The 22,137-nt window shown below is 41.5% G+C and overlaps 2 protein-coding genes across 2 annotated transcripts; one reads left to right on the top strand and one right to left on the bottom strand.

Moving 5' to 3' along the window:
- Nucleotides 1–214: 214 nt before the first annotated feature.
- On the bottom strand, nt 215–10,552 carry LOC139334187 (C-type lectin domain family 18 member A-like). The gene is made up of 12 exons (XM_070966949.1): nt 10,352–10,552; nt 9,205–9,296; nt 5,598–5,831; nt 5,383–5,480; nt 5,024–5,145; nt 4,627–4,734; nt 4,419–4,511; nt 3,827–3,933; nt 3,569–3,698; nt 3,336–3,432; nt 2,500–2,591; nt 215–428 (listed from the first exon to the last, which is right to left on the bottom strand). The coding sequence occupies exons 1-12, from the start codon at nt 10,500–10,502 to the stop codon at nt 391–393; spliced, it is 1,362 nt and encodes a 453-aa protein (XP_070823050.1). The 5' UTR covers nt 10,503–10,552; the 3' UTR covers nt 215–390.
- A 3,525-nt stretch (nt 10,553–14,077) lies between these two features.
- Nucleotides 14,078–20,610, top strand: LOC139334244 (fibulin-7). The gene is made up of 8 exons (XM_070967019.1): nt 14,078–14,185; nt 16,341–16,497; nt 16,595–16,765; nt 17,375–17,500; nt 18,629–18,814; nt 18,903–19,040; nt 19,300–19,435; nt 19,646–20,610. Exons 1-8 carry the CDS (start codon nt 14,117–14,119, stop codon nt 20,007–20,009), a joined length of 1,347 nt encoding a protein of 448 aa, XP_070823120.1. The 5' UTR covers nt 14,078–14,116; the 3' UTR covers nt 20,010–20,610.
- Nucleotides 20,611–22,137: the final 1,527 nt, after the last annotated feature.

The raw sequence follows: 22,137 nt of genomic DNA, 5'->3' as shown, positions 1-22,137 counted from the left end.
AAAGGTTTCTCTTTTCCTTCTCCTCACTGCTCCAAGCAGCATTAAGAGAACTGAAACATTCTTTAATGATGGCGGACTAAATCGATTTTGAGGTCACATGAGGGCAGAGGATGAAGAAGATTCAAGAGAAGAAAGCAGGGATATATGGCAGCCTTTCCACTCAAACTGAAGCTGCTCACTCGGGGTATATGCAAAGAATCAAACCATGCATTTGCTAAGTAACATAGAACCGTTTAATGATAAAACATTTGCATTAAGCATTCAAACATGTGCAGTATATACAGTACATCTAAACTACATTGGTCCATTGGTACAATTATTGACAAAACATATACCAACAACAGCAGCCACTGTCACAACCAACATGTGACACATATGGCACACCTTGTTTCAACTGCCATCCTCCCACCTGGCAATGTGCTCTGCAGCTGTGAAATACACACAAACACACAAATTATAGAAACAATGCGAATATGTGCATTTCAAATGTTGAGCTAAAAATCAATCACCAGGTAAGTGATTTTAAAAAAACGTGGTTTGTGCCTTAAATCCCAGTAATCCTTCAATTCATAATGTAAAACATAACATTATAATAACATAAGAGACATGAAACTGCAGTCATTTGCGTGCTAAAGAAAAGGAACATGCACACACACACACACACACACACACACACACACACACACACACACACACACACACACACACACACACACACACAGCCAGCGCTCTGGAGAAACATAGCTTAGCATGTGCCTCAGGCTGTGTGATATCCACTTATCATTTTATTACCAATTAACAAAACACAGCAATGAAGGAAAGAAATCACTCTGATGGGATGGAGGGATCAGTATGCTTTTAATCACCTGAATTTATGCATTTTACTCTGTTGCTTCAGCGAAGTGTTGATCTTATTTTGAGAGGAAATGTGGTAAAATAATTGACTGAGGAACACTCATTTACACGCATTTAGCTTTGTTAACGACCTCTGACTATACTACAGTAGCTTTACTGCTGCTCATATACGACCCTCAAGTCCTGTTCTACACTGACAGAAACTACAATGGAGATACATGGAGATATTAAGAGTTTTTCAAAAAGCAGGTTGTAAAAATGTGGTCCTCCCAACGTTTACTCCATTCAGAGCAGATCACTGTGTCAGCTGCGAGTGATCAATACCAGCACCAGCCACTTGCAAAGACACAATCATGTGGGCAAAGCTAAACATCTGCCACCATCTTATTCCTTACGATCAATGTAAGTGGTATGTGTGTGTCTAAACACTGCAGGCCTTTGTGGAGCTGACGTATATTGATCGTTCAAAGGCTCTTGACGGTGAGCACTCAGTGCCATTGATTTAGACTGAGTGCCACGTTTAAATGTGTAGGCAGGATAACACAGAGATTTCAATGTTGTGCTCACATTGTTCATGGACACAGTGGATTAGCATTTCACCCTGCTGTGACAGAGGCTGTGAAAGACCTTGTGCTAATAGCCTGAACACTGTAGAGCATAGCAGGTAGGAGGGAAAAAATAGTAAAGAACAGCCAATATTTTTTAGAAAACAGCCCTTCTACTACCCAAACAAATACAAAATGTTGTAAAGCTCCATAAGTGACTTTTTAAATAATAAATATATTATTAATTATTAAAGACTCAATCAAGTCATTCTGTGCAATGTGAAAGGGTCACCTGCAATGCTGAGCTGACCAGATTTTAGCCACTTTTAGCTCACTGTTTTAGTTTCTGGCCTTCACATGAGTCTGAGTCTTATCGCTCTCATAAAAAAAAAAAAACCTAGAGCAACCCTTTCCGGTAAACATCAAAATATTTCTCCGGGGTCTCGGTGGACTGGTGCACTCCCTTGTGTTTTGGGTTAAGCACAAACCACAACATGGCACCCCTGGTATTCTCTCTACCATCACCTGTAATAAAGGCATAATACTCAAATATATGATGCGTGTATGAATGTGGGAATATTAGGCTTGAATCATGCTGTAGCATAATAACTTGAGAAAGCAACATTAAGCTTGTGTTTCGGTCTGTAAGAATAGCCTAACATGATAGTTAAGAGGCTGCTGGAGTCACTAAGAATCACACGTACTGAGGAATAGGACTGATGTCGTGACATTACTGTAACACAAAAAGACATAAAAAGGCCGGAAGTCTTTCCTCTTGCTGTCTCTCCCAGAATGGCTAGTCACTACCATCTCCACCAATCATAGACAGCCAAAGAAAATGGATGTATTTGGTGTGTTTTTGCATCCACAGACAAGTTTTAGGAGACATACAAGAGGACAAACGAGTCTCCCTTGCACATCATCCGTGGACGTGCTGCTGCATTTAAAGAAAACCAGCCAGATCACATTTATAGGGTGACACAGTGACTCGGTGATGAGCAGTGCAACCTCTTAGCCGGAAGGTCCACCAGATGGTCATTTATAGAAAACCTTCACCCTCTCAACACTTTCATCGCCCCTCTCCCAGAAGGAGCCTTACCATGGAGGCAAATGTATCGGTTCTGTGTTTTGCAGCGCTGGTCGTTCCAGTTAAAAGCACTTGATGCCTGCAGCTCGACGCAGTTTCCAAAGCTAAACGGAGAAAGAGAGGGAGTAAGTCGTTCTTATTTTTAAAGCTGCTGATTAAAAAGGTTTACTGTGAAGAAAAAAAACTTTGAACTTTTAAAGCAGGGGATGCTGCTATCTTGAATATAATAACTCATTTATTCTGATTCAGATATGGAAATGATATTTAATTTACAAATGACTACATGACTAAAACTAAAAGATAGATAGATAGATAGCTAGATAGATAGATAGATAGATAGATAGATAGATAGATAGATAGATAGATAGATAGATAGATAGATAGATAGATAGATAGATAGATAGATAGATAGATAGATAGATAGATAGATAGATAGATAGATAGAATGGAGGAGCCACGGAAAGAGAGAGACATCTAGTGGTCAGGGTGGATATTGCAGTCTTTCGTTGGCTCGTCCTTGTATAAAAATGTACATAAAAACGTCATTTTAAGTGCTATTTAAGTGGTCTATTTTATTCCAGAGGTAAAAAGAAATGAAAGATCCAACTACAGCAATCTCACACAATAACCTTTAAGTCATACATGTTGTAGTCCCACAGGCAGAAGCCTCTATATAACAATAAAGATAAAACATGGAGCCTGGAGCTCCAAAAAAAAATTCATTTTCTGTCTCTCAGCAAATTTCCACCTTTACTGTACCCTTTATTTGTTTGTTTGGTGTTTGCTTGGTTGTTTAGCTCCACTGCACTCTGAAGTAGCTAATGTCTGTTGGTAAATGTGTCTCTTACCCTTGGTTGTCAGGTTGCCCAAAGGCAAAGCTGCTGAATTGAGGGATCTCTCCTGTGTCCCAGCGAAATGAGTCTTTCAGAGGCTTATATGTCAAACCTGTGGGGCAAAAATACTGCTGTTTTATCCACGAGGCACCTCCACAACCTCCACCTGGCAGCACATCTGATCAGATGTCTGCCATCTAATCTGGTGCTGTCCAGTGTTTATTTGCAGGACAAAGATGAAAAGTTACCAATCCAGAAGTTTCGTGTCTCAAAGTCAGTGTTGGTGACCTCATTGCTCGTCTCCAGCAGACTGAGATAAAAGGCCAGGATGTCCTGAACCTTCTGATTGTGGATGTGAGCTAGAATACCTCCTCGTTCCTGGTGGGTTAAACAAAGGAAAAGGCCACACTGAAAGCAGAAAGTCCTTATATAGAGATTTCTATGATGAACTGTGGCTGGAGAGCTTGTCCCACTTTCCCTGTGGGCAACACACACCTGTCTCTCACCTGACAGCGATTCTTGGCGCCATAGTAGGTGTCAGCTTCTGAAGACACCATGAAACAATCACCATCTATCATCACATCACAGCTCTGAAAGGGAAACTGCACTTTCTCTGTTGAGACACAAACCACCAATAACGCGCTGAAAATGAGCAGTAATGATACTGAGCATCAGGTTCTGTGAACAGACTTAAATTTATTGTAATCTTTTAAGCCAGTGTAATTGGAAATGTGGATGAAATTTGCAGAATTATGTCCTGGGAAACTAATAAGAGAAAACCAAATCAATTTACGGGAAATAATTTTGCATCCTGAAGATATGAGTTAACAGGAATACATTGAGACAATTTATACTCAGTAATTAAAGGTATAGAACTGTGCCTTCTACTTGATATACACTGTAGCTACACACCAGCTTTTCATCGTGTCACCAGACTTGACACCCCTCACAATAAATGCAGAATGTATCAGGAACCAGATGGATTTTCTCAGCATGTGTGCATGCTTTTCAATTTTAAACCAATCTGTGTCTCCGAGTACAAATTGCTGAGGTGTATGAAAACACAAAGAAGCATATACTAAACCATGCTGCACTTACCTGCACACTCAGCGCCACCATAGCCAACATCACACAAGCAGGAGCATTCTTCTTCTTTGAAACGACCGTGCACACACTGCACGCTGCATCGTACTGAAAAACAGATCCACAGTACAGTGAAATCCGCCTCTCCACTGTGAATATCAAGATGCTAAGACGTAATGAGGCTTGATCCCAGTATGTATGTGAATGTGCTGATGAGCGGTACCCTGGCAGAGGCGTCCAGTGAAGTCGGGGTCACACTTGCACTTGCAGGATGAGACATTAAGATGACCGTGCTGACCACAGCTCATCCGGCACGGATTCCTTGGGATCTCTGATAACAAATGTGAATGCACACCAACAAACATACGCACACACAAACAGGCAAAATGAACAACTGGAAATTGTACATCTGATCATTTTTAAAGAGCTGTCAACATCACTGCAGCACAGGTGTGATTCCATTTGAATGATATTAGCAGGATACTGTGCAACATTTAACATTCATAAATACATGTATGTATATACATACACGTATATACACACACACACACACACACACACATACATATATATAGATAGATAAATAGATAGATGTACTGTGTATATGTATATAGTCTTACCACATAATCCACCTACATGGTCCCACAGTCTGAAGCAGCCCGACATAGAAGAGGTGCAGAGAGAGCAGTATAACCCCGTCTTATAGGGCATCACCAGCTGACCATTCACCTCCCAGTTACCCCTGCAGCAACACAAATATACACTGTAAACCACACACACCAAGACCAAGAGTACGCGCTTCCAGTGTTTTTAACACTCGTTGGAAAAATGTATTGATACAAACTGGGTTATCCTGGTTTCAATCTGAGTATCAAGTGAAAAATATTGAAGAGCCACATTTAAACAATGCTTTTTTTTTTCAGGTGAATTTAACCTTTTCTGTCTTTTCTTTTTGGGGGTAGAGGCGTGTAATTGTTACCCAGGGAAATATGCACAGACAAATGTCTCCCAGAGGTCTTGCTCTCTCAGACAGAGGTGGCTGGCACAGCCCACGTGACTCGAAGTGGCCCACACCAGCTACACAACAACAGATACACAACATCAGCACGTCCACAGGAAGAACTCTGACATGTCTGTAAAAGTAGGACTCCACATGAACATATGTGACGACAGTTTGTATCTGCTGGTTAATACCTGTGTATAGTGTTGACAAGTAGCGTTCTCTCTACATTTCCCACTTAAGTAGAGAAAATCTTTTCCCTCCTCGAACCAAGAGTCAATGACGTCAGAAAACGAGGTGACACCGTGGGCAGAAAGACCTGCGTTCCAGCCAATGTGACTGGAAGATGAGGAGTGTTGAGGGGGGTCGTCTGCATGACACAACGCTGCCCTCTCCTTTGCAAGTAACGCCAACTTGTCACTCCACTCCTATAAAGACAATTTAATGTCATTACACATCTTGAATATTAAGGAATCATTTACACATATTTTTGCCTTCTCTGGCAGGGTCTTACATGCACACGGGAGATGCTAACCAGCACCAGTCACAAGAAGCTAATGTTAAATTACTTTACTTGCCCTTTAGTTTTCATTATTGGGGTCCAACAAACCTCAATTCATTTTCTTTTTGTCAGTTCATTTTAGAATTTTTGCAAACTGATACAAATGAAGGAATTCTGATGTAAAATGAAAAAATAATTATCAATTACATTAATAATTACTAACACGAATTTTTCATCACAAACTCATTTAATTATCAAAATATGTTATTGGGGTCTGTTGGGCTTGAAGCTGCACTTTTAACCCGAAATAAAGCTCATATTGTACTTTACATAATACTGATTAAAACTGGATGAAAGAAAAACCCTTTGGCGTGAAGGTCATTCCTCATAGTACCTAAGTGATTTTCTTAACCCCCTTTAATCCTCTTCAGGGATCAGTGCCAGACGTGCAGCGGGCACCAGGCAGGGAGACACCTTGGGCAAGCTGCCAGCCCACGTCAGGGCCGGCAGACACAGAATGACACTCATTGTGCGCTACACTGGTGTAAACACTTCACTTAGTGGTGCATTTTCCAAGATTTGCAGCGGCTGATTCAAGTAAACAACTGGTTTCCACACAAACTTTCCACAATCACTCATTTGCACACATTTGCTGTAGTGCAAACATCACTTCAAGTTCTCTCACTACTAATTTAGCTAAACTCCAGTGATTGCAGTCCTCAATGAAAAAAATGATAAAACTCACTAATGCATGCATTCATAGATTCAAGCTTTGCATAAAAAAAATATTAATCAAATTAAAGACATTAAGTTAACTGGTCAGTTCTTGGGCAGCACATTCTAATAAGAGATCCTGTATTAAAGGGTTTTAAGTTGTAATTAATGGATTTATCTTGGGTTAATAAGTTATTAACTAATGCTTTGATCATTTATTGCAGTATTTAGCAGTAACACATTACTTAGTAACCTGTTACAATAATGCGATTACTTTTTCAGTGTCAGGTAGTGTAAGGGATTACAATTCAGTAGCTGCAGTTCTGAATCCCCGTACCACTCTTCTGCTTTGACACTTTGTGAGATCAACTTGTTCGTGTTCAGAGAACTGCTTCTGCAGACCGTGTTTGCATGTTGTGTCTCCTTAGCTGGCTTGCTAACATTAGGCAGTTATCATCCTACAGGCAGGGATTCTGGGGATAATGTTATTGTCATTACTACTTATAAACCATGAATAACTGTGCTACATTTGAAAGTATACTGAAAGAGGCAAATGTTCACAACCATTTTATGAGCTCAAGTGACATTTCCCTCTTTTCTCAGAACATTCAGGGCATCCTGTTCGTATTTTCTGTCACATAATAGAATGTGGGACACAGACATCAGAGGGACGACAATGATGTGTGATGGAGGAAGGTCGAGCCCCCTTGAGTTCATTGTTCATCTGCTCTCTGATGTCAGCCCGCCTGAGCCATCAGCTCACACTTTGATGTTACCAGAGGGGTATAAGGTCACCGGGCAATATTTCATCTAAGTGGGCAGTGGGATTTCAATGTCTTGCTTGTGAATGTCTCACTAAGACAGATTTGTGTTCGTATGTTACTATATTCTGAATTAGCTAAACTGATGAAATTAATGTGAAGTGCTGGTGTCCGAGAAGCTCTGAGGGAGATTAATAAAATACAATCTCACAAACAGAAGTCATGATTCACATATAAAAAGTAAATACTTGAACTTCTGGCTCTGAGAGTGATGGCATGACCTCATTATAGTTCTTAGCCTCTTCAAGCTCAATGAAAACTTGCAGACAGGGCATTGGGTAAGAAAGGGAGGAGAATCATTCATTGCTAAAATATTGGTATTTTATCTCACCGTGAAAGCAAAGCCTAAAGGACTATATTATAATCACTTCAACACAATCTCACCACAATGCTTACTGTGTGAGAAAAAAACCCTTATTCAGATATTCACAAACACAGCAGAAGCCTCGAGCCTTTTAACGTTTATCAGTAAAGCTCTTTAATATGCCTCTTCAGCTCAGGAAAGCTTCCTCTGAGGGTTTTCACAGGGAAATTACCTGTAATACCAGAGTTGTGAATGCAGAATGATTATCCACATCCTCTTTTTCTCATTACGGTCTTATCAGCTGAGAACAGTTCTCGGAGGCTGAAGAGCAGTCGAAGAAAGAGGCTCAGTCTGTATGGGTGGCTTTGACGATGTAATCTACGACAAAGCGACAGTTTGCCCTGGCACAAATCTCATATTAGGCCCGGAGGATATCTAGTTCATTGTGACTTTCATAATCCATCATTACGTCTTGGTCATAATCACTTGCAGGCAAGACAGTTGTGCAGATAAGCGCTGTACGGCTAAGCAATAGATGGAATAAGATAGGGACAGGATTTAGCCAGGATGTTTTGGGGAAAGTGGGATCAGAAAAACCTGAGTCAAAAAATAATGTTAAGAATTGCTGCATATTCAGCAACACCTCACAGCGAGCCTTTACCTGTTTTTATCACTCATGTCTGCTTTTGTGCACAGTATTTTAACAATGTGCGGTGATCAGCAGTAATAAGAGACAAAGAAATTACAAAACGTTGCCTTGATTCTTATTCAGCTAAAAACAGACAAAAACAAAGAGATTCACTGGTGTCATTTCATTGTGTGACACTCACAAGACTAGACACAGATAATTGATTTTGGCTCAGGTCTAACATCCACACTATCACTCAGCCTGCAGCAGGGCACAATAAATGGTGCACTAACTCCAGTATTTCACCCTGTTGAGACTATCAGCACTACAGAGGAAGACGGCTCAACTAAAAACCTCTTTTAATCCATGCCGTCGTTTAATGATTTCACTTTTGAAGTAGCAAATGGTCACATTTTGTGGGAACTGTGGGCATTTTGTTGATTAAGTGCTTTGTGTGTGTGACTGTCCTGTGACTATCCCTGCTGTAGTTAGACAAACAGTAAAAACCGAGCTCTGAACCAAGTTTCTGTACTGTCGTTCTCTGCTTCTCAGAGCTGTCGCCTCGCATGCAGATCAACACATCAGAGCATCATGGACACCATCATCATAACTGTTTTTCTCTCTGCAGCTGCCAGAGTGAGAGTAACTCTTTCAAAGAGACAAATGTTTACTGCAGAGAAAAACTAAAGTTTGGTGTGAAAATCAGCACATTGTACCACGTCCATTTTTTTACAGGTTGAACAATGTTGAAGTGCCTTAAACTCACATTCAGGCAACGGCATTCATACCATTCAAACACACACAGAAGAAACAGACAATGCATGCCACAAACCATTTTTTGCATGTTAGCTGCCATGGGTTGGACCCGGCTGCGCAGCCTATTGTGCTGGACAACAATCTGCGAGCGCTCCTTCACCCCGAGCCCTGGAAGAAAACAGAAACGCTCATTTAGTATACCTCTTATGGCCGTCACTGTGGCAACAGAATGCAAACGTTTGGCGGGATGTTTGAGTGTGTGTGTGTGTGTGTGTGTGTGTGTGTGTGTGTGTGTGTGTGTGTGTGTGTGTGTGTGTGTGTCTTTCACAGTTTCACTCATAACTCAACTCAAGGGTTAGTCAGGTTAAACACACATTACTCAAGACAATATTTTCTTGAGTTTTTGTTATAATTGAGTGAACAAGCTTCACCTGAAAGCAGATGCAAAATGCCCTAATCACCTGTTAAAACACAAACACATCATACAATTGAAGGCTGTTTTACACCTATATCACAAAAGTCCCCTTAATAATGCCCTAGTAAAAATGTACAATAGAAAACATGCTTCTATAGGATGTTATAAATGTTACAGATAAGGTACATTAAGAAACACTTCAAGTGTCCTTTAATCTTAGAATAACTACAATAGTTTATTATAAGTTTATATACTGCTTATAGACAAAGAGGTTAAAGTAAAGTCACCTTACTCTGTAATCTGGGAAGCCATACCTGAATCAACCCGATATCACACTAAACTGGGCCTGAAATCCTTAAATCGTTCATGTAAGATTGTGGATTAATAACGTTTAGCAGTCACAAAATGCTGCTAAATTTACACATCACACCTGAGCCCATTTGACAACATCAAAGAAGTCACGGGATCCAGCTCCACAGTGATGGGCTAATAATTTGGTGTTTGTCGAATTACCATCAAAATAGCAGTTTGATCAAATGCTGCCAAACCTGTGTAGCACAGCGGTTAGTGACAGAATTGGGCTGTTAGTGCTTTGCCAGATGGATTTGGACAGCTCGGTGTCCACAGCCTAAAGGACAGACACCTGATTCAGTCCTCCGCCAGTAAAACTGTCTTCTCTTTGGCTACTTGCTCTAACTTTTACACGGAGAGGAAAAATATCTAGATTCTGTTGAGTCTGAGTGAGTGCGAGCTGATGAAGTTCACCCTGCGCCACGAGGGCTCGTGGACAAATTGAAGTGTTGTTTACCGGTGGAGGTGGACTTCAGCAGGTCCGGTGTGTCTCTGATAATCCGATGCGCGGAGATAAGGAGAGGCAGCAGAGACAAAACGGTGAACAGATCCAGACACCGGGACGCTGAGACAGACTCCATCGTGAACCTCTGAAGAGTCTCCAACATCAGCGGCCACTTGCTCCACTTATGCTGCCTCCATCAGCTTCTCCTCCCTCTTTCCACTTGAGCAGCTTTCACCTCGGGCTGCAGCGCATGCAGAGCACGTCCCTACTCAAAGAGAGTTCACTCTCCCTGCAGGGACTGTAGACCTACCGTAGAGTGTCGTTAACCTCTCATTATATTATTAGATCAGCAGGGTATTCCTCATATCCTTCTCTTTTTGAACGTCATTCAGGCTACATGACTAACGCAAATGCCCCAAGCGATTCCTGCACGTTTTGCTTTGGAGGTGGATGCAATCAGCGAAAGGTCCTCATCATCCACATGGAGGTAGTGGTGGAAGAAGTATTCCGATCCTTTCCTCGAGTAAAAATAATAATATCACACTGTGGAAGTACTAAGATAAGTCCTGCATTCAAAGCCTTACTTAATATAAGTATATAAGTTTTCAATAAAATGTCCAAAGCATCAAAAGTAAAACTCAGTATGCAGTAAAATGATCCCCGTCAGTGCTTTACTTATGATGGTGGATTAATATTACTACTCCATGTCCTGTTGGGTAGTTTAAGCTGCAGCAATGCATCATATGCTATAGAATATATATCTGTGTCCCATCAGAACCACGTATCTCCAAAAAGTCAACTTTTCATTCTCAGAAAAACAACCCTGTTTCAGCTTTGTGACAACGCGTTTTACAGATAAAGTTTTATTTTAATGATTTATTTAGCTTGAGAAGTAGGCAGAATTTGTCACTAATAAATGAACTGTTTATTAGTTTATCAAAACAAATCAATTTCAAAATCACCAAATTTGGACAGAAGAGTGTGATAAATTGTAAGCTGAAATTAAAGAGTAACTAAAACTACCTCACAAATGTAGTGATGTAAAAAGTCCAATATGTGGCTCCAAACTGCTGTGGAGAAGAAGTACAATGTCTTGAGTAAATGTACTTCTTTACTTTCCACCACTGCTTAGTTACAAATATTTCCAGGAAAAAAAATACTGTTCAACTACTGTTTAATAAATCAAAGAAACGTTCTCATTACTCTAAATACACTTTTCTTATCTCACTTTTGCTTTTGAATATCAGAACCTTTGAAATAGATTTAAAAGTTTCATTTTTGTATGTTATTACTTCACTTAATAGTGCAGACATCACAGCAGATGGTGCTACAGCAGCTTCAACACATCAATCATGAGATTTGTGTGCAAAATCATGTTCTGTAAAGTAAGACAAGGCTGTAAAATACATGTATTAGACTAAAAAGAGTTCTCTCTAAAATGTGGTGGATGAGAATACTAAAGTAACATAAAATGGAAATACTCAAAGAAAGTGCAAATATCTCACTGCTGTACTTAAGTACATGAGTACATTTAAAGTAAATATTTAGCCCACAGCCAGCAAGTGTGTTACTAGTACCAGTCAGCCACTGAGGACAAATTGTTTAATGGTCTCTATCATCATGTCCCGATGACAAACAGAGAGGTTTACTCTTGGCTGAACATGAATATTCATCACTGTTAAACGAGGGGACGTTTGTTTTGAGAGACTGGTGTCCATCATTCAGATGAATCACAGCAGATGAAGACTGATGCGCAGGCTGAGATGCAGGAAGTTGTTGTAGCAGAACATGAGGTGGCAGAACTTTAAGCGGTACAAAATGTCCACGTAGGTCTGAGTGTGGGAAGGTACAGGACAGAGCTGTCTGGGTGTCTGTTCAGACATGGGGACAATGTTATTTTTATGGACCCAGTGTGGGAAGCATGAATCATGATTCACACACAGTGGGGATGATTCAGAGTCTGGAGATGACTGCAGCAGAACACAATAGACTCCCACTCTTCTCTCTCCCCTGTGGGCTGAATGGATTTTGCACTGAGGACTCAGTCCCCAGGCTGCCCAGTTATTTCTTATCTCTTGGATTTTGCTGCATCAGTCAGGGACTGTGTGACCCCGCCGAGCCAAATGACAGCTGCAAACACTGTCTGTTCTGGCCTCAGTCAGACGCAGCCACCCACTAAGATGATTTCTCAGGTGAATCCAACAACCGAAGGAATCATTGTAAGCTCCTTGCTGCTTGAGCTCAAAGCAGTACTCAAGAGCCTGAGCCCCCTCATTAGTCTTTGAACTGCAGCGGTGTCGGCTACACGCACTGAGGACGAAAGTGCATTCACACAGTAAATGTTTTCTCTTCGGCAGCATACCTCAGTTGCAAACTTAACCGAGACTGAACGATTCACATATTTCCAGTTTAATTTAAATGATCTGATTTTCCACAACGGCAGTTTTGTCTGTAGAATCAATGTGATTTTACTTCCTCTATAACTAAGAACAGAGAAGAAGATGCTGGCAGTACAGACATCTTGCAGAGAGAAAGTCACAAAGTAAATTTGAAAGTCTTGTATTTACTTTGCTGGCTTTGTCAGCCTGGACAGATACAACCTGATTACCTGACAAACATTTCTCAAGTGTCACTGCCCCAGCTAACGTGCACCTTTATTGTTTTACCATAGTCCTGACAAATGTAAGAATGGTATTACTGTTTACATGCACTGACTGTTGTACCACACTTTCTCCCACTTTGTACTACAACTGCTGCTCATCAATTTCTCCTCGGGAAAAATGAAGGTCTGTCTGACCGTGAAGAGCGTTGAATTTCAAAGAACAATAGCTAGTCAGGCGCTAATTTTCTGAGTTAGTGATGTGCTGAGAAAAATAAAGGAATGAGTCTTTTCATAGCTGTAAATCATCATGTTTGGCCTGCAGGGATAATATATATAAGGAGAAAGCAAACATTTACCACCTGTCATCTTCATCCATCTTGTTGTATTCCCTGACCTCGCTGTCAGAGCTATATCGCCGCTCAGAGCCCATTACCATGATGTACGCAGGTCAGGTTTGTAACCTGGGAAAAATGTGTTTTTTAGTTCAGTTCAACTAATAAAGAGTACAGTAATGCATGTGTGACTATAATCCTGCAGAGGGCACAGCCTCACTGTCGCTTGTCTCCATCACTGGTAATAAACATTATGTCTGATATCAAGTTGAGCTGACTGATCTTAATCACATGAATGGATGTATAGTAATGTCATTATTTATTTAAATATAATTGACAATATTGGCTGAGTTTACTCTTGAGCTTACAAATATTATTGCTGTAAACATGCCTTTAGCAACGTCAAACATTAAAGCTAGTGATAGCATGTTCTAATCCTGTGTTTTTACGTTTATCCTTTTGTTTGCAGTTTGCAAAGTGCGACATGTCTTTGTCCTTCAGAATCATTCTCATCTGGTGTTTCTTAGCAGATTGTGCACGATGCATCTTTTCTTGCATAATTCAGTTTTCTTCCTCCTCTACATAAACATGATATAGGGAGAAAGTGCACACCGAGTCAACCAAAGGGATAATCATGTGGTCACATTTTTCTTAAAATCTCTTTCCCTGATTGGTTCCTGAAGAGAAAAACCCAACATTCCTCAGCGGTTTGCTGCAGCAGCTTTTTCCACTGCCAACTGTGGTCAGTCTCTCACCTGGAGTCCCTGCACACACTCAAAGTTCCCACTGCCTGCAGCTTCTCTTGGAGGACTGATCGTCGATTGGATTGGAATCAGCTGAAACATGCTTGCGTCAACTGCGATTGTCACCACCGTGCTGTGCTTCTGCTTGTCCCATGCAACTTTTGGACAGGTGAGTGAGCGCAGGCTAATGAGCCAATCAATGAATTACAGCCACAGTTTGGTGCCTTATCTTATTTCAGTTCTACTCTATCTATTGAATTGATCAATTTACTTCCATGCCTGGCTTAAAATGCAAAATCTGAGTAAGCTCTCTTATCGTAAGTAGAACAGGCCCTGCTGTGAATGTCCTTGCCTTGCATCACATAGAAAGTTTTTGACAGAGAAAAACTTCATTTTGGATGCTAGCATCAGGAACAAGACTCCAGAGACTCCAGTGAATGAATGCCCTCAACATATCTATCGTGTGCTTCACTGCATAACCTGCTAGATATTTCCCAAAAGCTGCATCTGTCTGTCAGTGTTTGTCGTCTGGGCTTTACATGCATGTCTGTGTCTGTGCATGTTTGTTAGTGTGTTACTACTGAGAGATATAGCATGTTTATGTGTTTATGAATATCCATAAGAATGTGAGTGTGATGCTTTCAGTCTATGTGTGCATGTTGTTGAAAGTTGCATTTCAGTGTTTGAATGTTGTTACACACTCAATAGTTTGATAAATCAGGTAGATTTAACAGTACTGTACTGTAATCTTTAGCTCCATGCTGCATGCCTCCTACACACCCAGTTAACATGAAGCCATGTGAAATGTAGCTTAGCATGGGCAGAAAGAGGCCTTTGACAACTACACTATAAACACCAGCCAACCCCCCCGACCGACTGAAGTCTGTCCAAACCCCAGTTCAGTCCAAATCAGAAAGGTGTTTTCAACAAATATTGACTCTTCTTACATAACTCTGGCTGGATGAAAACACTAATTGGTTGTCTGAAAACATGCATGAGAGGACAGGGCAGAAGGTGGAGAATGACGCTGTTGAACGAAGGAGAAAACAGTGCCACTCCCTCGCCCCTCCAGCCAATCGAAAGGGAGGCTGTAACACAGGTGATGTTTATGCTGAGGGCATTTACACATGCCTGGCTTACCCCACCACGTTACAAAGAGCAAGCTAAGTAGCTTTTGCTGATTTCATCCCCTCTCCGAAAGTGACGGTTACATAACTTGATGTAATGAAGATTTTAAACGTCCACATGGGGTCACACCTAAAACCACACAGTAACTGGTTACTTTCAGAGAGTGTTCCTGTGTTTATGACTGACTTACAGTATCTAACTTTGAGGGGAGGAGGGTCATGCTTGCAGATACTTACAGTGACCAAACATACTCTGATCCCACTGCATTTACTCGCTCATCTAACAGCTCGGCCTCTGTGCTGCACGGGGCTTCGAGTGCACTCCTTCAGCAGACTATCATTTGTTGACATGCAGTGGAGCTGACTTTGGTTTTACTTTTAATGAAACCATCTGCCTGCACAATTCAGTAACAAAGCAATGGATTTACTTTGGTAGAGAAACCTCAGCAATCCACAGGCATTTGAGGGGATCAGACAGTTTTCCCTCGCAGCCATTTTCAAAAATAAATTCTTAATTAATGTGAGATAATCTGGTAACTGAAATTTTAGTTGTAGACGGAATTGCAGTAGTGAAATATAATGATGAAAAGGTGAACAGAAAACTTTTTGCACGAGGTACATTTTCAGACACTTTTTAAAAAGATGAAGATATTTTGGTTGTAAAAACCTTTAGTGTCATTTTGTCTTGTGAATGAATGGATTTGTTGGAATGAATGGAAAGTTAGTTCTCCAGCTCACACATCAATGACATCACTGGCTTGTGGAGCTGCGGTCTCTTTTCCATGTTGACAAATATTTATTTTTAACTTACCGGAGCCAGAGGAATATCAGCTCTGTATTCATTAAGGCAGCAAAACAGACTTTATCTTTAAGAAAAGTTGCAAAGTTTTAAAAGTTGCAAATATGCAGCTTTCAAGATCCAAATAGTAACACTATGTATAATGCCATACACTCTTAAATGCCCCTAAGGCTTAGAGGAATACTGCTTTAACAAAAAACACAATCTTCTCACATCAAAATGATTGAATGAAAGCACATTTATTTGCGAAAACAGCAAAAATTTAAGATTCTTGGTTTGATACACTCAAATATATATTCTAGTGATCTTGCCAGTAAGTTGCAAATCAGCTTTGAACCAGTTGCTGTGAAATATTAATTAACACTTATTGACATCAGTCGTCTTCTGATTTGTTCCAGGACTGTCCAGGTAGACAGGAAATACAGGGCTCTCTGAGGCAGGTGCAGAAGCTTCTCTCAGCCCATGAAGCCTCGTATTTGCAGAGTCTTCGCAACCTGAAGAAGAAAATAAATCTTTTGCAGAGCAATGCAGGGAAGCAATCAAGAGCCATCAACAGTAAGCAAAAACCCTCAGACAGTCTGATTTATTCAAATGTTAGATGCTGAAATACCTGCCATTCTCCTTTTTTTATTACCTTCTATTTTAACTACAGGTACCTGCCCAAAACTAGACGCACCGGTCAATGGGAGGAAACTTGGCAAGTCGCACAGCGTGGGCCATGAGGTTCACTTCCTGTGTGACCCTGGTTATGAACTTGTTGGATCAGAGAGCAGAGTTTGTCAGGAAGGCCTGACCTGGAGCGGCCAGCAGACTAGCTGCCGAGGTTAGAGAGCAGCTCCGGTCTCCTGCCACCTGGCCTCACTCTGATTGTCACTTTCTCCACTTCCTCCTCATCATCCTCTTCCCACTAGTGTCTCTCCTCCTCTTCTCCCTGACCATCCACAGATGTTGTTATCTAAACCACTGATCACATTTTCAAGCCTGTCATCGTCCTCTTTGTAACCTTTCCCTCTCCTGCTTTCTATTGCCATTCCTCTTTTTGTGCATCATGCATGTCACCAGTGTTTTTCCATGCGGAGATACATTTCATATGTGACCCATGATCATATTTCCTCTTTATGTACGTTGGTCATTGTCCAGAGAGCTGATTGAATGCTGTGACATGCGATATTCCAACCTCTATGTTGTCTGACAGCTCGCTGACTTTAAGATAACAGCTCAAAGGCTGTTTGATCAAGATAGGCTTTCCCCTACACTTTGGCTGCACCTAACATCAACTCATCTGCTCCATTTTGTCCTCACTCCTGCTCTAACATACATACGCCATGATGTCACATTGTTTTATCTTTAAGCATCAAAGATATTTGGTTGCACACGTCCTCGTATCTCTGGAAGTTTCCTCGTATAACCTTCCTCTCTGTCTTTCCCTCAGACATCAATGAGTGTGCGTCCTCTCCTTGCATGAATGGTGCGACATGTATGGATGAACTGAACCAGTTCTCTTGTGTCTGTGCCAAAGGCTGGTCTGGAGCCACCTGTCAGAGCCCTGTGCCAACATGTAGGTATACTACACACACACACACACACACACACACACACACACACACACACACACACACACACACACACACACACACACACACACACACACACACAGTTTTACTTCTCAATCTTACCATGTTTACACTTACACTTAACATGTAACAGTTCAGATACCGATAGTTTGGGTGGCACCAAATGTTTACTTTGCTGCTGAGCACATTTTTATAGGCTACAATCCAAATGCTCCCAGTCTGCTGAAGGAGATTACACTGACCAGTGGTTTGGCTTGCCAATACAAGCCAGTGCTACGTACCACAAACTGGGTTTTACTGAATTCCAGCCTGAAGTCCAAGACAGTGCTGGTTGAGTGGCAGCAGATGTGGATGGTGGAGTTAATGCACAAAGACAGACTGTGAATCTGTTGAACCCAATGTGTTGTTTTTCTCAGTCTATTTAATATTTCATGCATGCCATTGTAGAGACTATAGCTCAGCCCATACCAGGTGTCAGTATTAGAGAGTTCTGATAATGGCCAATAATAATTTGACTGAATACGTAATACGGACAAAGATTTTTGATAAGGATCCTTTTTATAATTAAAAAAAATACTCTGTATGCTAATCAGCACAAAGCCTGTGTTGCTACAGCTTATTTGGTAGTCTAAGTCTAGCAGAGGCCAATCGCATTCATTGGAAATCACATTATATCACACATTATCTTTGTGAATAGATGAAGGTTGAGTGATGCCAATAATTTTACATGGTGAATTTAAAAAAGTACTATATAATTGTTGCAAACCCTGAAAAAAGATTTCTAACTGAATTACATGAATCATAAGCAAACTGCAGCTGACATCTGGAGGTATGTCATGAAAAACATGGCAGGATGATATCTGCACGATAATCCAATCCAAGATGGATTAAAGGCACCTTTTCTGCCTCATACCAGCATTTATGAGAACTTAATGTTGATAAAACCCAGTCACTCTGCTCTTTAATTCAGTTTGAAACTGGCAGTTGTGACTGTCTCAGATCACACTGTTCTACACATCAGCAATGTCTATTACACATTGTCTGTTAATGAATGACTGATGAGCAAGGAATGAAAACACAGTGCTTATTTTACCTCCTTCCGGTTCTTTCAGTCTTTGTCACCCTGACAAACACCTCTGCTGCCACCTCCCCCGCCACTGCCGCTGCCTCTACACTGCCTGCTGCCACCACTGGACCCTTTGTTCGTCCATCGCGCTGCACAATAATGCAGGGGACCACCCACTGCACCTGTGAGCCAGGGTACACCATCTCTGGCAGGGACAGCAGCACTTGCACTGGTATGACTAGTATCTGCCCTGTAACTAAATCAGGTGTACACATTTATTTGTCCTTGAATGTTCACTATGAATGCATTGTTCACTTCAGATATAGATGAATGTGAGCTGTTCCATAATGGCCAGGCTGGAAGACTGTGTTTACATGCTTGTGTTAACACCCCTGGGGGCTACCGCTGTTCCTGTCCCGTTGGATACAATGTGACCCGTGATGGACGCAGCTGTAAAGGTGTTCTTCTTTTTCTGTGTTTTGTTTTTGTAAACACTTTTCATTTTAATCTCAATAATCTGTCCTCAGCATTTCACATCCAAACCGCAGTATTCAACCATGACCACCTCTGATCCATTTTTACATATAACATACTTACTAAGCCTGTTATGTTTAAGACTGTTACTTTTTCTGGAAGTTCAACAAAATAACTGAGAATTTGATTCTTGTACTTTTTTGTTTGAGTAAATGTCAAAACTGTGTTTATGTTTCCTCACAGACATTGACGAGTGTGCCACTCGACAAAACAACTGCACAAAGGACCAGATGTGCATTAATACTTATGGTGGTTTCCAGTGTGTCCGTGTGGACTGCCCCAAAATCCCTCATGCTACATATGTCAAGACATCACCTATGTGAGCATCAGCTGTAATTACTTTTTATATCTAAGTTAACTCCCCATTGTGCAAACAAGACTGACTCTTCATTCGAGATGCACGGAAACAAGGACGTTTTAATGTAGATGAAGTCCACATTAAAACTTTGGATCCATATATTGAACGATTTCTCACTCTGGAAATAAGTCTTTCAGCTACATCTTACCCAGTTTTGACTTGTGTTTCCAGGCGCTGTGAACGTAACCCCTGTCCTGTGGACAATAAGGCATGTTCTCAGGCCCCCAACTCTTTCTCCTACCATTACCTGGCTGTGGTGTCCAACCTGTCCGCTCCTCGTGTCATGTTCAGGGTCTCAGCGCTACGTCCAATGGGTGACACACTTCGTTTCTCCCTGCTGGGGGGAAGGCAAGCTCGGCGCCACTTCACAGTCCAGCGTTCAGACCGTGTGACGGGTCAGCTGATGCTGGTGAGCCCCGTACAGGGCCCCGCCACACTGGAGGCAGAAGTGGAGATGAGCGAGCTGGAGAGACGAGTCCAGCTGGGGAGGTACATCACCAAAGTCACCATGTTTGTTTCCCAGTATGACTTCTAGAAAGAGAAGGATGACAGTGGAAACACATTGAGCACAAAGGCCAAACAGGAGTCTGGTTTGGTTTAGCTAGGTACTCTGTATTCGGTCATGGATGTGTAATAATCTGATGTATTGTGGCGACCATCTTTGAAGTCACCTATACTGTTGCGAAAGGAGTTGCTACAGCTCAAAAGTGTAGAAAATAAACACGAGTCAGCATATTGACTCTCAAGTGATGGACAGATTAGCACTTGCCTTGCACACCTGCGTGCAATGATTGTTTTAGAATATGGGTTCTTCAGGGGCATAGCTAATAAGCTATAGGAACATAAACGTGTGATGTATATTTGGGTTGATTTAACCGTGAAAACAAGAGTTTTGTATGGATTAACTACAATATATTTATTGCACAAAGATAATAAGAATAAGTGTAGGAGATATAAAAGGTGAATGACTTGATGTAGCAGCATTCAATGTCCAAAGTCCACCCTGAAAGAAAGTGCTATTTTTCTAAATGACAGTCCTGCTGTGTTGACGTTTATGTTATGTATACTGGATATGTAATCATGACATGTGACGTTTTTGTAATTCTCTTTGCTACTTTACTACTGTTTTATTTATATTCTGGTTTCACTACAACTGTAATGTCTTTGCCTCCAATATACAGTCATTAAAACACCATGTAAACCCCCAAAAGCTTGATCTTTTATTTGCACATACATACAATGTTTGGTACAACAAGAATGTTTAAACTTACTGTACTTTCTACCTTGTGAACTATGCTGTAAGTGCACACACACACACACACACACACACACACACACACACACACACACACACACACACACACACGTGCGCACACACGTGCGCGCACACACACACACAGTGGTTGTTTGGGAAACACTTGAGTTCTTGCAGTACAGAGCAGTGCTGTTCAGCAGCAGCAGCCAAAGACAGGCTGCTCAAAGAGCCACTGTGCTCTTACAGTGGACGAAAAACGTTAACTTTTAACTTCGCAAAACAAGCACGCATACAAAAACGCAGGAGTCACATGCACCCTTCAGGTAATGTGTCCTTTCATGTGGAGGTGTGTACCTGGAAAAACTGTGATGAAATGTGTCACCTCTGTGCTGCACCAGCCATCTATCTACTCCTTGGTGTTACACAACTTTCTGAAAGGATGTCTTTAGTTGCAGAGGGGGCTCCGCACTGTAGCTGAGACTCACTGATGACTCCACTGAAGGGGATTGGGGCGGGGGGGGGGGGGGGCAGCTTCAACCACAGGATACTAGAACGAGATTGCATGCTGAGTGAAGAAAAAAGATGCATAGAGATAGAGAGGCAGACAGAGAGTGATGGCTGAATAGAAAAGGCTGAATAGAGGACAATTCACGCCAGCCAGTCAGTCAGTGGCCGAGTGGTGCAGGCTGAATTAAAAACTGCTGTCTTTATTACCAGCACAGAATAGACCTCTCACTGTTTTTCACCCTGTTGCTGCCTCTTCTGTCTTAATGGAAGAATAAGCAAAGGGAGAGGTGAATGGGAGGCCGTCCTTATGTTTGCCCCTCAGGGAGAGGTGATGATTCAGTACCCAGACTGCTTTTCTACTCCTGTCCCCTCATAGCTCCCATCCCAGAACACATATAAAACCCTCCTCCGCTCATCGACAGCTTATCTTTTCTCTGTTTTACCATTGCATTGCTTGCCGCAGGTCCAGACTGGTGCACAACAGCCACTTACAAATATAAATAAACTAGACTCTGAGAAAGAAATCTGGTGTTTTGTCTGTGCTCTTTCACCCCTCACTGTCCTCTCATTTCCTCCTCCCTCAACCATATCATATTACATCCACCTTCTCATCCCTCTAACCCCACTCCTCCACCTTCACTATCCTTTCTCTACAGCTCTCTCCAGTGAGTCACACCATACAGATTAAAAAAAAAACAAAAAACCTTCTAATGAGTGCTGGCAGTGTGTTCGGGACTGAAATCAATATCCCGATCTCACTCTGGTTGTGAGGTACGGTCATAAGAAACCAGCACTCTCTCTTCGACAGCAGGCTGGGTTATCACTGGTACTTACTTTTTGAAAGGGAATACCTCAGTCTCGTCTGAAGTTTAATGGAACAAAGGAGAGTGTGATGGGGTCT

The sequence above is a fragment of the Chaetodon trifascialis genome, chromosome 1, assembly GCF_039877785.1.
Source record: "Chaetodon trifascialis isolate fChaTrf1 chromosome 1, fChaTrf1.hap1, whole genome shotgun sequence".
NCBI classification, from domain to species: Eukaryota; Metazoa; Chordata; class Actinopteri; order Chaetodontiformes; family Chaetodontidae; genus Chaetodon; species Chaetodon trifascialis.
This window is presented reverse-complemented; position numbering and strand designations above follow the sequence as displayed.

Coding starts and splice junctions, on each gene's coding strand:
- LOC139334244 (XM_070967019.1), top strand. CDS start 14,117: ATGCTTGCGTCAACTGCGATTGTCACCACCGTGCTGTGCTTCTGCTTG. Junction 14,186..16,340: donor CCCATGCAACTTTTGGACAG/GTGAGTGAGCGC, acceptor GATTTGTTCCAG/GACTGTCCAGGTAGACAGGA. Junction 16,766..17,374: donor CCAGCAGACTAGCTGCCGAG/GTTAGAGAGCAG, acceptor TCTTTCCCTCAG/ACATCAATGAGTGTGCGTCC.
- LOC139334187 (XM_070966949.1), bottom strand. CDS start 10,502: ATGTTGGAGACTCTTCAGAGGTTCACGATGGAGTCTGTCTCAGCGTCC. Junction 5,832..9,204: donor CAGCTAACATGCAAAAAATG/GTTTGTGGCATG, acceptor TTGTCTTTATAG/GAGTGGAGTGACAAGTTGGC. Junction 2,592..3,335: donor GGGCAACCTGACAACCAAGG/GTAAGAGACACA, acceptor TTCTCCGTTTAG/CTTTGGAAACTGCGTCGAGC.